This window comes from Heliconius melpomene, chromosome 10 (genome assembly GCF_056956725.1).
Source record: "Heliconius melpomene rosina isolate 202511_hmr_F chromosome 10, ASM5695672v1, whole genome shotgun sequence".
NCBI classification, from domain to species: Eukaryota; Metazoa; Arthropoda; class Insecta; order Lepidoptera; family Nymphalidae; genus Heliconius; species Heliconius melpomene.
In genome coordinates, this window is record NC_140398.1 from 14,976,927 (window position 1) to 14,995,089 (window position 18,163).

Consider the following 18,163-nt stretch of genomic DNA (forward strand, 5'->3'; position numbering starts at 1 on the left):
TGATAAGTACAACAAATAACCTAAAAGACGAACCTAACTAAATTATGAAATCCAATGTCAAAATAAAAAATCTGACAAATGCTAAATGTCATTGTGTTGAAAAATAAAGGTAAAATTAAGTTTTAAAATCGAATTATCTTTTTTAATATATTAAAATTAATACGAAAGATCGATAGAAAAGATAACATTAATATTATAAATATTTTTATATAATGTATATTTATTAAATAAATAGCGTCCATAAAATATTTATCGTATATTATTATGATTTTATGAATTTTATGCGGCATCATGCCATAGGGCACAAGAGCGAGTGCAATCGTGATCCCTCCAGATTTTATCGAACTTACAACTGTCGTTCCCCCGGGATCAGCGTGAGCCTGAAAAATGTTTTATTCCGTTTTATTAGTCTGTGAATCATACTATATTATCTGTGCGTGGTTTACAACTTCATAGTTGACACTTCAAAATATTTTGTTGAATTTGTTGTTTTCGCTTATTATATTAATATTTTTTTTTGTGGGCATGGATTTCCCTGCCACACCATCCAATGCATCTGATAGCAATGATTATGCTGGAGCAACACCTATGCAGTTTGATGCAACGCAAGACAGTAACACAAAGAGGCGAAGGTAGATATATTAACAAATCGCAATTATTGTAACGTAAAATTTTTGCTATAGTAATTTTAACTGTTTTCAGTTCGTCAAGATCTATAAAAAGGAGGCGTTTTGATGATGAACTAGTGGAGTACAGCTTAGGTTTGCCTGGAGCATCCTTTGGTAAAAATGAAAAACGAATAAGAACGCAGTCCTATACAAGTCACCTACCAGAATTTCCTATTGTTGCTGCTCCACCAACGACACCTGTTACACCTGCACCAGAAAAACGTAGAGCTTCCAGCAAAATATCGGGTGGGGGGAGTATAGGACGAAAACCAAGGCGTAAGGGGCAACTTAGTCAATTATCCACGAAGGATTTGGGAAGATGGAAACCAACAGATGACTTAGCTCTCATATTGGGAGTGCAACAGGTTTTTTTTTTAAACTTGTTACTTATCTTATAAAAATCATCATAAACTTTTCTGCTGCCAATTGAAGTAATAACATATATAGCTGCAGTTTTTAATTACTAATTATGACAATGTAGAAAGCCCTATTTTTGACTCAATAATGACACAATGTTGTTATTGAGAGTGAATATGATGCTTTTTAGAGTATATCACAGTAACAAGAAACAAGTTTGATTGTGAAATGGATTGTAAATTAAAAATAATAATTTATTAGGCAGAATAGAGATAATTTTATTTATTACAAAGGGTACTGTATGTATTTTCAGACCAATGACTTACGTATAGTGCACAGAGGAGTGAAGTTTTCCTGTCGATTCACTGTTGGAGAACTACAGTCTCGATGGTATGCTTTGCTATACAATGCTGAGGTGTCAAGAGTGGCTATAGCTGCAATGCGCAACTTACATCCGGATTTAGTAGCTGCTGTACAACAACAAGCATTATATTCTACTGCTGAAGAAGATTTGCTTGGCACATTACCTAGTGTAAGTAATTGTTAAATAGTTGTAAATTTAGATCATATTGTGCTTAGATGAAATATAGTATTATCAGCATGAATATTGATGAAGAAGATAAGAATATCTTCTTGATCAAAATTTTATACAATTTCAGCTTTATCCATCTACATATATGGATACCCAGAGGAAGCCAAGTGCTAAGACATTTCATTCTCTGTGTACCGCCTAGTTATCAAAACATTATATTTTTAGTGGCAGAACATTACATTTTTCTTTGTCTTGTTATAAGGGAGACAAAATTAAAATAATTCATACCCCTAAGTGGAAATAGAACTCATAACGGTTGTGCCTACCTCTACAGTCAGATGCTGTGTCATTGCGCCACAAATAAAATTTATTTTACTTAAATTAATAAATACAAAATATTTACTTGAAAAATATCATGAATAGGTTATTTGATGAAAATCTTGTTCTTGTAACCAAACATATATACATATTAATTTTATTTCTCAGAACTCACTTCCGGCTCCAGAAAAGTTTCAAGAATTATTGGAGCAGAACCCACATGTGTTTTATGCAACAAGAACTGCTAAATCTCTGATGGCACACTGGCAACTAATGAAGCAATATCAATTGTTACCAGATCAAACTGTACAGCCATTGCCTAAAGGTGTGCATCTTTATATGTTAATAATTATAATATATTTCTTTGCATAATTAAAACATAACATATATCCTTCATATTTGACAATAACAATAATTGAATAATTTACAAAGAAATAAAGTTTTGTTATATAATGTAAACATACAACTCTCCATATTACTTAGTAAAATTACATTTATTTGCATAATTTTTATTACTTTACCACCTAAGTAATATTATCATAATTAAACTGTTAGTGGGATAAGAAGAAAATTAATAGAGAGAAGAATACTAAAAGTTAAAATTATAATACTGCTGGCAAGTAATATGGTTGTGTACCTTTATAGTCATTTTTTATTTCTTCTTTCTGGTAACAAGACAAATTGCGGCGTTTAGTTGCGCCACATATAACACGCAATGTCTCGTAAAATTGGGCGATGAGTGGGGAACAGAGTGTCTTGAAATAAAATTCATTCTATTTATCTTACTTACTAGCTTGAAAATATATGTAATGTGCAGAATACAGTGTGAAGCTAAAGGATTTTTTTTTTATTTTAAGCCAAAGATGATGTCACCACCTTTTCTGACGCTGAAGACACAATGGTTGATTCAGAACTAAATGATTTTAAGGATGATGATATTGAAAGAGAACTGCAGTTTGCTGACAGGTATTCATTAAAATAATAATATAAATCATATATTATAATATTACTGTTAAATGTGATGTAATATAATACTTGGATGTTGCATTTATGCATTCTTCTCTTGGCTTGTCATGAGAATAAAAATAGATAATATATAATTATTTATAAATATAATGCGAATGTTTAGCTAAAATACTATTTAAATGCAGTTTGTGTGTAAATGCAATTAATTATGTAGTCATCGAATTTGGCCAACTTATTTGACAAATCTTAACACTTGTGTTTCGACAACTGCTCTCAGAAATTATGCCAAATTTTATAAACAGTTTTAAATGTCTAATTCAATATTTTTTTCACTTTTGCTTTATGCTGTATCCCGCACATAGCAGAGTTGACAGAAGGAATATGAGAATTTAGTGTTAAGACATGTGTATCTATTTTTGCAAATGCCTATTTTTTGAAAAGAATGAATGCGCTTTGTTTAAACATACTAAAGACAGATCTATTAAATTTTTATTTCATTAAAAACTATTATCCAGGATAGAGAAAAAAGACATTCGTCTGCTGGAGAACTCTCTGTCGCGCTGGCAGGTGCTGGTGCAGTCGGTGGTAGGCGGCGGCGTGGAGCTCGACAAGAACACGCTGGCGGTGTTGCGCGGCCGCCACGTGCGGTACCTGATGCGGTCGAGGGAGGTGGGTGCTTTGATAATCACATCTCATGTAGGAGGGTACATATTGCGTGTCATGTGGTGAAACTGAACGTCGCGCTTTAACTTGATACCAAAGAGAAAAAAAAATCACTGAGTGGGATTTGCACTCACAACCGTCGCGTTACAGTCACACCCTTGTGCTCCTGCGCCACAAAGGCAACAACATAAAATACTACTAATATCTTTGAAAATATCTGACAAGGCTCTGACCTCAAACCAATACACATATGACAACCAGACTATTGATAAACAATTGATTTACATAACTGCATAAGTGAATTTAAGTAAATATATAAATTAAAACCTACTAAACAAAATATTAAAATTTCAATTTACTTATGGTTAAAAGGACTTATATGTTTTGTTTGTTTGTTGTGTTTGTTATTCTGAAGAATAGATTTTTCTTAATAATTGTATTTGAAAGTTTAAATATTAAACTTTAATATTTCAAATTAATTAGGTCATGTTTATTTTAGACTAGCGGACCCGGACGCGGCTATGCCTGCTTGAAATATAAGAATATAATTTCTATAGAAATATAATTTCAATCTAGATGAAATGCTAAAAGTGACTTTTATATTTATTTTCATAAGGATGAATATCAAAATGACGCGGTAACGAACGCGGTCGCGTAGCGATGACGGTTGTTATTAACATGGCAGAATAAATTGCATGTCAAATTAGAAAGTATTCTAATTTATTAGTTTATACGTGTAATGTAATGTTATATAGCCTATAGCACTTCTGAAGAATGCAGTTTTCATACAAAACAAAAACAAAGTAAATCGATCCAGTAGATCCAGAGATCTTAGCGTTCAAACAAACACAAACAAACAAACAAACAAACTCTTCCGCTTTATTATATTAGTATAGATTTACTCATCTCCTGTATATTGCTGGGTAGGCAGTAACTAACACTTACGTGTGTAGGAGAGTAGGTATAGGGACCCTGGGAACCTAGTGCTAAGATACACTGTTCCTTTTACAACTTTTCCTTTGCCACTTTCCCCAGACTTTTGGAGGCATTGCGTGCTGAATGGCGGGACTACGCCGTGCTTTGCTTCGTTACCAGAGCCAGGAAATGAAAATATTAAATATTTAATTTTCTCAAGTGGTAATCGAACCCACTACCTGTCGCGCTTTCAGTCATACGTTTTGCCTACCACTTTGCTTGCAGTCATCTGCAATTGGAAAAATGAATTCAAATGATGGCAACCTCAGTTTGTGTCACACAATTTTACAGGCTTTGTGTTATTAATTAGATAAAAGAATAAATTTACTTTAATATATAGTTTACTTAAAAAATACGATAAGCAAATATTTCATTTATAAAACACCATGACTGCGGCCTATAGATATTCCATCGAGTTTGAATTAAGTTTACAACCATTCCGTGCTTGTACACGATTGTTTAACGGTGGCATTAATTAATATGCGTAATATACATATGTAAATATTATGAATATGTGTAACATTTACACGCTTTACATTATTTTATAAAAAATATTGCCATGCAAAAAGTAATTTTCTGCTAATTTAAAAAAAAAATTGTTACTTTTTTTATTTGTAAGGTAATTTACAATACTCTAATAATACTTAAATAATGAAGAGTATTTATTTTACCTTCACTTTTTATTTCGAACATACTTAGCTGGGTAGGCGGAGGGCACTGGGATATAGGTGCCCAGTGCCCTAACACTATTGCATTATTTCCATTACGACACTTGCGTTCGCCACTACCACTGAATTCTTGAGACATTGTGTGTTGAGTAACGTAACGTGAGGAAATGAAAATATTAAATATTTTGTTCCCCTAAGTTGGATTTGAACCCACAATCATCAGTTTATAGTTGCATGCTTGTGTCCCTGCACCACCACGTTCTGTCCTTGATTATTTTATAATTCAAATATTTATTTATGAATATGAAAAATTGAATTTGGTATATATTGTTACTAGCGGCCCGCTCGCGGTTTCACCCGCGTGAATTATGTTATTATTTTCTGTCTCCATGGCTACGTCCTAGTGACGTCTATGCAAAATTTGAGACTCATAGCATTTGTAGTAACGAAGTTTCATGCAAACTTTCGACCCCAAAAACAACCCTTTAGAAGTCGAATATTGCAAATTCCCGTCTTAGCGAGCACCTACGTCCTATATATAACTCCTATGCAAAATTTGAAATTCCTAGAACATGTAATTTCTGAGATTTCGTGATGAGTGAGTGACTTTTCGATTTTATATATATAGATTTAAAAATTATAGTAAGTGAAGTAAGAATCAAGGCTATAGCTATATAAAATAAATATTATTTTAATACCATATGTAACGAATGAATGTAGTTTTTGCAAAGTCGAAAAAAATCTATAAAAATTTCATGGCTGTCTGTTGCCTAAATTATTGTAATTTATTATTTCGTTAAACCACATTTAATATAATAGTGTATGTATTTGTATATTTATTTATTACTCATACGTCGTCTGTTTTCTAATAACCGACATGGCGATTAATAACTGGGGCAGTGTATTTTGTTTTTGTGTCATTGTCACTGTTGTGATCTCGTAGTTATGGTGACTGTAAACTTTGAACACATGTGACACATATCTAAATATAATACGTTATCTTAATATCTAAGCACTCCAATAACTTTCCAGTACTTCAATATATTATATTATATTGTTATTATTGACTTTGTCCATTTCATTGTTCTATTAATATAGCTTTTGATGATAACAATGATAACGGTTGTTGCAACAGTTCATTTACTTTAAAAGAAAATGTTCGTAATTGTTCAATATTTACATTGTAATTTATCAGCTTCACGCTGCACACACACAGTGGGGTAAGCAGAGAGAACCTAGTGTTGAGACACTCCATTCCTGCCGAATTCTGGAGACATTGCGTGTTGAGTGGCAGTACTCAACGCCGCGCTTTGCCTCGAGCGAAGTAATTTAAATATAAACGTAAATAAATATTTCACTTCCTCGAGTAGGGATCGCACTAACCTTGGCGTTACAGTCACATAGCCTTGTGCCGCTGCGCCATGACGACCTTTATTGAAATTAATAATTAAAAAAAAATAAAGAATGATTTAAAACTGCGAATGTATGCGTAAACAACGCCTGTTTTCACTTTTCCAACCGGTAGCTGTGATGAAACGTTTGATTGTAAACGTGCAGTGGGTAAAATCAATTTGATTGAGGATCGATATGGAATGGCTCACATGTGTGTCACGGTCCGATAGAGTATCAAGGACACGGGTCAGATTTGTTTTTTAAAAATTAACTTTGTATTGTTGTTGAATGAAATTGAAATATTTGTAGTTTAAAATTCTTTTACAAAGATTGCATTTGGAAATAGTCTTTCGAATTGCTTATTTTGCATCGCAGCGTGGTAGTTTCTTATCGAAACTTTTTGATATACTTATATTGTATTTTTCTTCATAAGAAAATATATAGTTTTTTTTTTAAACTAGTACATAATAATGTTTTGTTAATTTTATAAATTAGTTATCTCTCTCATTTACTGGTAAAAGGTAATAATAATTATATATAATCTATGTGTTTTTTATGACAAGTCGATCGTTGACATGTTTGGCCTAACAGACTTTTACGATGATGAATTACCGTATAAATATATAATAATAATTGCTCTTTAGATGATTGTTGAATAGTTTTATATATTTGACACAGCAAGAATTTAAAATGTAACTGGTCCATAAAATTAACTTGTGGTTTTATATAATTTTTTTTTTTTATGCATAGATCCGTTTTAGTTCGAGATATTTAAAAATGTTCGCTGCTTTCCTTATCCTTGGTTTATTTTTGTCCTAATACTGCTTTGAGTTTATCTAACTGCGAACTCCATAGTTATATATAATCTATGGTGTTATGTATGTATTGTATAATATATAATACGCGGTATTAAGATGAACCTATTGAACTTAATTAAATTTAAGACTGTAAAGAACATTTTTGCCTATCCGGAACAAAAAACGTACGTATTATATAATATTATATATATTAAGTATATGCAATATTACAAACACTTCCCGTATTGAATAGATAATGATATCCCTATATCGCGTGTTAATGTTAAATTATCACGTCATTGTTTTATTTGTGTGATAGGAGCTATACAGAAATTTAATTTTGTGTTACACGAAATCGTAACTGTTGTGTTTTTATGCATAGTTATTATATGTTTTTTAAAAATATTTTTTATTTTGAAATAAAAAATATTTCACTATCATTTTGTAATATTTATTGTTTTGAATTCACACACATCTTTATATGAATAGAAATATAGAATTTTGTATTTGTACCATGAATTTCGTAACATGAATCGTTTATTTTCCTTTTTTAACCGACTTCTGTAAGAAAAGGAGGTTATCAATTCGACTGTATTTTTAAATAAAAAATTACAATTGATAAATTTACATTCCATTTTTCTGAGTAAATAAATAAGAAACGATTCTTTATAATTTTACCTAGATAATAAGACAATTGCTAGTGATAGCAGAAAACAGGTCATACAATATATAGAGTTTTATTAATCACAATTATACAGGAAACATAACACTTATTACTTAATTAATTGGTTAAGTATCAGTTAATTTCAATTATTTTATTGTACTTAGTAGTAATATTAGTATATTACATCTTTTTTATTGTAGTTTATCAAAGCCGCTTCTGAAATTCAATTTAAAAAGCTTTACAAGAACTTAAGAAAAATATCGCTGTATCTCTAATATAAACTGTAGATAAGATAAGTCCAGTAGATAAAAACTCATTGCATGTTTTTTCGGGCAAATCGATATATGCATACATTTGTACATACATAACGTGACATAAGTTTTTATGTTTTAATAAGTTAAATGTTTAATATTTTTTTACGCGAGGCAAAGTGCGATGTTGAATTAGATGCGGAAAGTGTAGAGTAGAGTGTCTTAACTCTAGGCTCACTCGGCCTACTCTGCTACATGCGTAGCTAATACAGCGTGAAAAATAAACCTTTACGTTTCTAAACTTTTACAGTCGTGAATCGGGTATAGTTAAGCAATTTTCCTTTAGATTACAATAATCTAAGTAAAATTCCTGCCGTATTCAGCACTAAATGATGTCGATCTTGGTGTGGTCGTGTATTGGTTTTCGTCACGAAACGTTGTGTTTCAAATTGTTTACAAAACGTTTTCAAACAAAGTCATTGTTTCGGCGGTATCGGCAAAATATTGCACACCGACTGCATTGAATGCAACTAAGATGGAACTTTGTCAATGTCCGGTGAATCATTTAGTTATATGGGCCACGTCTTTTTGTTTCTACATATCTGTATATATATTTTGAATTATCTTATTTTTAGAAGTATTGTCTTAGTGGTTGTCTTAATTTAGTTTTGTGCTATTTTTGAGTGTTATTTTTATGTATTTCTTTTAGAATATGCAATTATATTCGATTTTTTTATGTAATCATTTCTTTAAAATGCATGTGTGCAATTTTGACATTAAGTTTTAATCGTTGATCGTACAGTGTACCTATTGTATAAATGACTATACTATACGAAAAAAGAATATTGAATTTGGGCCATGTCTTCAACAAACTTTAGTTCTTATTTTATGCGGTACTTCAACGTGTTTAGAGCTTTGAGCCGTATGCTATTTGCTCGATTTGTTATTTTACGTAGTGTATCTGATGATTTTCATAAATGTTACTTTAAAAATTATGTAATTTTTAAAGTCAAATTTTAATTCAATTTTAATTATTAAGAAGAGGGCCACATGCGTGTGACAGAAGACAAAATAGTTTGTGGGTTCGATTCCCACTCGAGGAAATAAGATAATTAAATTCTTTCATTTCCTGGCTCTGTTTAAGAGGCAAAGCGCGGCGGTTCCGCCACTCTGCCCGTCACGCCTCCAGAATTAAAGGTCCGGCAGAAAGTGGGGATTGTCTTGTTACTAAGTTCCCAAGTTCCCGCTGCGTACCATATAAAAACCTATCATTCATTTTTAAAAAGATTTTGCATATACGCAATCGGCCTTACTAATATGGTAATATCTAAAATTTTAACTGTTAAATATTCAGTAGTTATGAATACGTAATGAGCACTATATATACTATGCTATAACTCAAATTCAAAATTCAAATTCAAAATATTCTTTATTCAAATAAACTTATAATAAGCACTTTTGAATCGTCGAATGAACATATGAAGAAAAAGCTACCACCGGTTCGGAAGGCAGTTCTGCTGAGAAGAGCCGGCAAGAAACTCAACAGTTGCTCTTTTCAAAATCAATGGTACAATCTATTACATTAGTTGGCAGCTATCCTGCATTACATTCAATAGACATTAATTCCATACATAACTAATCTAAAATTCTAAAAACCAAACAATTCTGTGGTTCGTTTTGAAAAATATTTAAAATTTTCAATCCTAACAGTTCCGTGTACCTACCTACCTACTGAAGTTATATTCGACGCAGTGCATATTTCATGAAATTGAAATTGTCGAAATCGTGTTGTAAAATATTTTATGACTTTGATAAAGAATAATGCGTTGCAACAGAAGGCCAGCTATTGGCGTTGTAATGGTAAAGATAAAGGATGATAATTTTTTTCTATAGAATTTGTCCACAGCTCGAATTGGATATGAAAATAAATGGATGGACTTTTTTTTAGAGAAGCTTTATTTATTTTAGAAGCGAGAGATTTTTAGAACTGTGTAATTCTTGAATTGTTATAGTAAATCTTTGCGCACACTTATCCTATTAGATTCAATATACATAACTAAGGTACAAATAATATCGCCTTGACAAATACAATTTGTATATTACTATTCTTCAAAGCCCAATTTTACAGAATATAATTAATAAGAAATAAATTTGAATTCATTAAATAGTAAATCAATAGGTTATATTGTCATAGCCATAACTTATTCAATGTGCCTCCAACAGACGTCAAGGTACAATACACTTTGGTGTTTAATTTTTTAGGCCAGTACTGGCGCAGTGGCACAGGTGGTGGGTTCGATTCCCACTCGAGTAAATGAATATTTTCATTACTTTGCTCTGGTATCGAAGCAAAGCGCGGCGTTGAATTCCACCACTCAACACAATGCCTGGAGGCAAAGTCAGGATTGAAGTGTTTTAACACTTGGCCCCATCTATCTTTTGTATTTAGATGTATTGTAATGTAAATAAATCAATTATTTTCAATTCTTTAAATTAAAAACAGATATTTTCGACACCGTGACGTTAATAGATAGGTACTTGCTACTTAATATTAAATGTTTCAAGCCTATTATACTCGGGGATATGGTTAAGCCGATAACGGCTGACAATGTAGATATATACGATATCAAGAATTGAAGTAAAATTTTACATGTTTTGGAATATTACTTCATTAACTTTTTTTTTGGAATATTACTTCATTAACTTTTACTTCATTAATTAAGTATTTTTGTTTTCTTAGTAATTGTTGAAATTGGAGATTAGTTTTACAGTAATATGAATTTAAAAATATTAAAAAATTTAATAGGTAATTTTTTATTAATAGGTAATTTGTCAATTTACCAAATGTACTTTACTTTACATTTAAGTTCATTTTCAATTTTCGTTTTCCTTACGTAGTTATTCAAACCATAGCTTTTGGGCTCTGTCATTCAACATGTGGATGTTAAAAGTTGAGTAACCGAATGTATTATTATCATATTCTTTTCGCTTATTTCAGGGGTGAGATAGATTGAGTAAAAAGTGAATTTTAAATTCATTAAACGGATATAGTCCAGCGTAGGTAAACGTAATTGCCATAAAATTTTATATTTTTTTTATTAACACATACTAAATCTACAAGTAGGTATACAAACTGTACAAGGTTATTAGATAATTTTTATATTTATTAAGAAAAACATTTTATATATTTGACTTTAAGTAAAGAGCATCATAAAAATATTTCTAGTATTAAATAAATACTATTTTTATTAACACCAAATTAGCCCAATAGGGAGTTAATCGAAATCTTTTGTATTTTAATGTCGGTAGATTGAAACTCCATCCAGTAAAAAAATCGTTTGAAATTACTTTCATTTTCCTCATCTTATTTTGACATAAAGTCTTTATCCAATTCATCCAAGAGTACCTCATCTTACACCGTTTATATTTATATATATGAATATAAATATTACTTTGTCTATAAATTATTATAAAGAAATATTTCCTAGTGTCTAACGGGTAAAATAACATTTACTCATTAGCACGTATCTGAGACCACAAGAACGCTAAGTGACGGTTGACAGACGTACAAATACTAGGCAGTAACTGTAGTATCTATTATGATGTTGCTTCTAATTCACGAATGTTCCCCTGATAACCCGTTATGTTGAGATAACATTTATTTCAGTTCAAGTTTGTTATTTATAATGGTAAGCCAAATATGAAGGTAGACGTGGAATTTGAGTTTTAATTTAATGTATTTTTATACGCAGGAAGGAATCCTGGCAATCTAATATTAGTCTCCGTTCTCATTTAGGCATCTCCGTTCCTCACTTTCAGCCGCATACTGGAGACAAAGCATAGTTGAGTGGTGTAATTCAACGCCGCGCTTTGCCTCGAAACTAGAGCGAGATGAAAATATTAAATCTAATGGGAATTGTACCCATAACCTTGTGCCCCTGCTCCACTATTGACCTCATAATAGCTGAGAATCAGGTAGTCCAAATTCCAAAATTATAATAAAACAACAAATAATACGATTAAAGTTTTCTTCCTTAAAGTTGACTTTATAGTACCGACTAGAGTTTTAGTACGATATATTATGTTATGATAATTTTTGGTAGATTTTATCAAAAATCTCATGTCAAAATTTATTATTTTATTACGCTTGTAGTTAAAATTTTATGGTCTGCTGGTGTACCTAATTGACTACCTCATTTACTTGCTGTATTGTTGATAAATATTAAAATTTATTTAAATATATCTATTAACTATGCTTTATCCATATAATAATTTTGTTATTATAATTTCTAGATCGTTTTGATATAGAGCTACTGAACTCTATCACGGATTATACTTCTGTTACAAAAAGTTTTTTTTTATAAATTTAAGAGTAAAATCAAATTACTTTGCTTAAATTTGATTTTACTTACAAATATCTTACAAGTATCTTACAAAATATTTAAATTATAAATATCATACCAAACATCCGGATTTATCCTTTACTTTGCTTAAAATGGGCTTACTTTTGCCCTCGACTAATGCGAGTCTAATTCAATTAATACGCTATTCCGTAAGTAGGCACTCTACTACGCACGTTTCATTTCTTATTCCAGCGTCGACGTCTTGTTTGATTGAAGAATATTATGTAAATGTTAATTGTTTTAATTAGGTGTTTACGTTTATTTAGAAGTATAGTTACCCGTATATAGAAGGGTAGTTAGAGGGAATCTGGATATTAAGGCACTCCGTTCACCACTCTCCGCCGATTTTTGAGGCATTGCTTGTTGACTGGTATTGGAAATTAAAATATTAATAAATATTAATTCGTTCCCCCGAGCGAGAATAGAACCCACCCGCGAAATTTGCGTTTAATATGAATAATTTACGTTTTGGTGTGATTGGAAAAACTGAGTTTATTTAAGAAATATATACACAAGGACGGTCCTACTAACAAAAACATTACTTTTTTGTTAGTAGTTTTACCTTGCTATTTAATTTCCTTGCAATGGTAGGAATACTAAGAGCGACGTTGAGTTCCGCAATGTCACGGAAATATTGCACCGAAAGTGGGGAAATTAGTGTTTTAACACTAAGTTCAATTTGCCTATCCTGCTATATGAAGCATACCATGTGAAGCTAAATTTATTATATTTGATGCACAATAATGTTACACGTAATGTGAATCGCATGGGAAGAGAATGTAATCTGGTAATGCATAGAGTCAGCACAGTCTAAGGATTATTACCAAGTCCCACATATTAGTAATATTTTGTATGAAAACTCTGAATGTGGTAGATTTGACAAGTTTTCTTGGATATTGTTCATATGCTTAAAATCGATTAGCGTCTAAGTTAACGTCCTGCCATATATATACACTTTTATGAATATAAATTGTTTATAAATTTCCTAACACATAGCCTTCACTTTGCCAAATTGCTATGTTAAATTATATATTATTTTTACTGTTTTTTGAGGCCGTCGTGGCGCAGGCGCACTAGTATCGGATTGTACTTGCGTTGATTGTGGGTTCGATTCCCATTCGAGGGTATTAAATATTTAATATTTTCATTTGTTGCGCTCCGTCACCTATGTCACCTTCAACACGCAATACCTCCGGAAAAGCGGATATTGGGGCACGGAAGTGTCTTATACATTAGTTTCCTAGATTCTGTAGCTCTAACGATCGGATACTACTACCTAATACCTACTATTTTTACATATTCTTTATAGTTTTTTTTACACAGTAATAACTAATTTATTTTATTTGCATTGTAACAATCAAAATATATTCTAATGAATATGAAACGTTTTTATAAAATATTTTTATAATAAACTATTTTTTTTAAATATATCTTATTATGAAAATTAAATATGCAATAATAATAAATGAAAATCGTTCATAAGAACAAATATATTCTGGTCAAGTTAGTGAAATAATAACAAAATATCGTAAAAAATGTATTATATAGAGCTCTACAAACTTTGGTAGAGACCTTGGTACGTCGTTACAAAAAAAATATTTAATCGAAAAGTTTGTGAAACAAAAATTGTAAGATCTATAAAAAATTCTACTTAATTTTCTAAGGATATCCATCCTACTTGAGGTATTAAAGTCGTTATTCGTTCATTTTGTAAGCGCGTTCACCTTGATTATAATGCCTGTTTATACAGAATTATTAACAATTACACAATTTGATAATAATTCTTTTAAAAATATTTGACGTCATCCAAATGATAAGATCTTATTTAAATAAGTAACAACAATGTTTCTGTTGGATGCCATATTATATTTTTCTTTTCACTTTTAAATAATTTTATTATTTTTATATAATTTTTTAGGTTTATCGGTTTCTTTGCATATTGGGTAAGGCATTTATTTTAAGTTGTTTTTCTTGTAAATATTTATAAGCAGTCCAGTAGTGTATCTACTTGCGAGTCTCGTTTAGTGAGGCTATCCACGTAATAATACTTTACAATACTCTCAATACAGAAAATATTCTCAATACTTTACATTATATAGAACACGCAAAATACATTTGTCATATAACAATTTGTTAGTTTATGAAGAAAAAAAATATTCTTAGAGGATTTTGAACAATAAGTTTTTCAAGATATGTTACCTGGTTTGGATACGAGGTGGTGATAAGTATAATGTCACCCTCCAGGAGGTTGAGAGTGGATGCTCTGCTTAATCCAAAAATTTTAGTGCTTCTTTAATCTCAGCTTATGTCATATAAATGATGATAAATTTAAAAGCATTAGTTTGACCAATTGGCAAATTATAATGCCTTTTTTTAATGCATAAAACGTGCAAGTATTATCGCCACAATTAAAATTATTGTATGGAAAATACGATAAAATGCTTTTCAGAATAATTAAACGTTAGCACAGCGATGTCGTACAACATAATAATCATCGTCGTAATAATAAGACTTAATTCATTCACAAAAATGTGATATTTCTAACCAGATGGCAATGTGGCTAGAGTATGACAGAAATCGTCACATATGACATAAGTTGTAAGTAAATTTAGTTTCTTTTTTGGAAAAAATTTAAAAAAACTATAGGAAGTAGTTACGAGTTGATAAGTGACGTTTAGGTATTTGTTACTTTGCCTCTTACGATATCCGATATCTGTAGTAGTTTACGAAATTACCCTCATTCACCTCATTTGACAAAATGATATTGTATATAAGCAATTGTACCTACTTGTTGGGTTGTCTTCATTTCTAACTGATATCTGTAAAAATGCGTTTTTTGAAACATTTCTATAGAATTTATTTGTTTTCTACTAATTACACTTTTATAAAGGCATCAACGAAATATTATGGTTTAACGTTCAAAACTAAGTGCTATCCGGTGCTACAAATTTGAAAGTGCAAATATTACATTCTTTATCTTCACTCTTGTAAGACCGACATGTATGATATATTTTGTTATACTTAAAAAAACCCAAATTAACATATTTTTCCTTTTGACTTCTTACTTTATATTTAACTGAGATCTCTTCTGCCAGGTTATGACTTACATACTAAAAGGTTACTTCGTAAAGGAGATAAGATTGGGCACACTGTTTTATTTATGTTCCTTTAATTTAAAATTAAGTAAATATACGTAGGTACCTATATTAAATTTCTTTATACTTTCTTTTTTTCTTTTACTGTACTTCACTTATACGGCATGTTAAAACTTTAAACGTTCACGTCACATTTTAAAATACAATAAATATTATGTTGTACCTATATGAAAGAGTCGACACAAAATTAAAATAAACGTATGATATTCTAAAAGTACAAGCTCTACAACTCGCAATATGTATCTGCTGATAACGTTATCAACGCTATTGGCGTTGACAACTTATCATGTTTGTTTAATAAATGCAAATTATAAATGTGAATTATAAAGAGGTACTGTCAGCAAGAAAATTCTAAATGTATTATTTTTTATTCGGTTTGTTTATTTACATTATCTTTACTCTTGTTTTTTCTTGTTGATGTTTTTTCTCACGAACACTTTAATAATTCATGTTGTACAAATAAATGACAAAAAGCTATTTGTACAAATTAATGACAAAAGAATTTTTTTATGTGTGTCTGAGAATCAGTATTATATTATTCATCTATACAAAAAAGGTATGACTTGCACGTTAACAGTCGAAAATCATAACATTGTATAGGTAATTAAGAGGCATTGTTATATATACTATTGAGGCCAGGCGTGGCAGCAGGTCACAAAATGTGAAAGCAACGTATTCGCCACAGGTCGTGGGTTCGATTTCCACTTGACGAACGGAAATATTTACGTTTCCTTCGCGTTCAATTCCCCTGAAAATGAGAAACGAAGTTCACACCTAGTTCTCTCTGCCTACCCTGCTGTGTGCAGGATACGTGATGCTATATTATATACTCGGTCAATATTATTTGTGTTGTCTGTTAAACAATTGACCTGTTTTTCTTGCATATGTAAACATATTTCGAACTGAATGGTATTTTTATTATAATAACAATCAATAAGAGCTGTCAGCACCGTCTATCGATACAGTGGTGATCTTTCCTCGACCTTGCATTGAATATATTGTGTACGATAAAGGAATTTGTCGTGTATTTGCGTCGGTTCAATGTGGTATTCATTAAGTATTATAATTAACACTTGTGTAAATGAAGGAAATAATAATTAGCAGTTGAATATAAATAAAACTTGAATATGGAATTATTATTCGGTCGATTTTAATTTATAATTCGCGTTACGATTTTTTTTTTAATTTAAAATTAATAGCCTTTATAAAAACTCTACATAAAACGTGTTAATTTTTTTTTGTTTCAGATCGCCGTCGGTCGTAGTACGAGGGACCACACAATTGACGTAGACCTGACTTTAGAGGGTCCTGCGGCTAAAGTGTCAAGGAAGCAAGCCACAATCCGTCTTCGGAATAGCGGGGATTTCTTCATGTCATCGGAGGGCAAACGGCCCATATTTGTGGATGGACGTCCAATACTTCAAGGGAATAAAGTGAAACTCAATCATAACAGTGTTATCGAGGTATTGAAACATTAATTTTTTATTGAAATATTTTTTTTACATTAATACATTTTGTTAGGACCTGACGTTAAGAAATATTTTCAATTTCATACTGTATTCCGCACACGGGAAGTGGAAGCCTAGGGCTAAGATGCTTCGTTCCCCGTTTTGTTACATTTTCACTCTACCTTTTCATGTGTAGGATATTATTTTTATTATTCTACTTATCAATTCGAGTTGGGTGATTAATACAAAAAAATATTTAGGTTGCGGACTGTACTATAATTTCATCTATAGAGATATGCTTAAAATGTCATGTTAACGTTAGCACCCACGTCGATAAAGATACAAGTATATTACTTAACGTCACGTTTATACGTAAACGTCCTTTACTTTGATAGTAAAGTGAAATTATTTTAATATTTTATTTATCAAAAACTATTCGTATAACTACCTAGTTTGTTAGTGATTATAGAGTTTGAAAAATTACACAGTTCTTTAAACTATATGTGGCTTAAAGTAGACGATATTTGAAGGAAGCAAAAGAAAATATTTAAGTTTTTTTCAATTAAGTAGATATGTAGTAATTTTACTTTATTAACAGTTTTGTGTAGTAATTTTACTTTATTAATGCTCGTCGCATTTATATATCAAAGCTCCCGCCAGACATATAATTCAAAAGACTTTCTCGTATATTTATATAGAAAACTCAATCAAGATAGCTGTTTGTCGGTTGCGGTGGTTTACATAGTGTGGCTGATTTATAACATTTCTGTCTGTACAGATTGCGGGACTTCGCTTCGTATTTTTGATAAATCAAGACTTGATCAGCGCCATCAGACAAGAAGCGGTCAAAGTGAACATACCTGTATAAGTTGAAATAAATAAAAGGTTAAATTTTAAACAAAAGAC

General features: G+C 30.9%; 1 protein-coding gene across 1 annotated transcript; it reads left to right on the forward strand.

The window, feature by feature from the left end:
- Positions 1–429: 429 nt before the first annotated feature.
- On the forward strand, positions 430–18,160 carry Rcd5 (microspherule protein Rcd5). Its single transcript, XM_085190615.1, has 8 exons — positions 430–632; positions 703–1,033; positions 1,339–1,557; positions 2,044–2,200; positions 2,733–2,841; positions 3,357–3,510; positions 17,057–17,272; positions 18,036–18,160. Exons 1-8 carry the CDS (start codon positions 526–528, stop codon positions 18,123–18,125), a joined length of 1,383 nt encoding a protein of 460 aa, XP_085046741.1. The 5' UTR covers positions 430–525; the 3' UTR covers positions 18,126–18,160.
- The last annotated feature ends 3 nt before the right edge of the window (positions 18,161–18,163 follow it).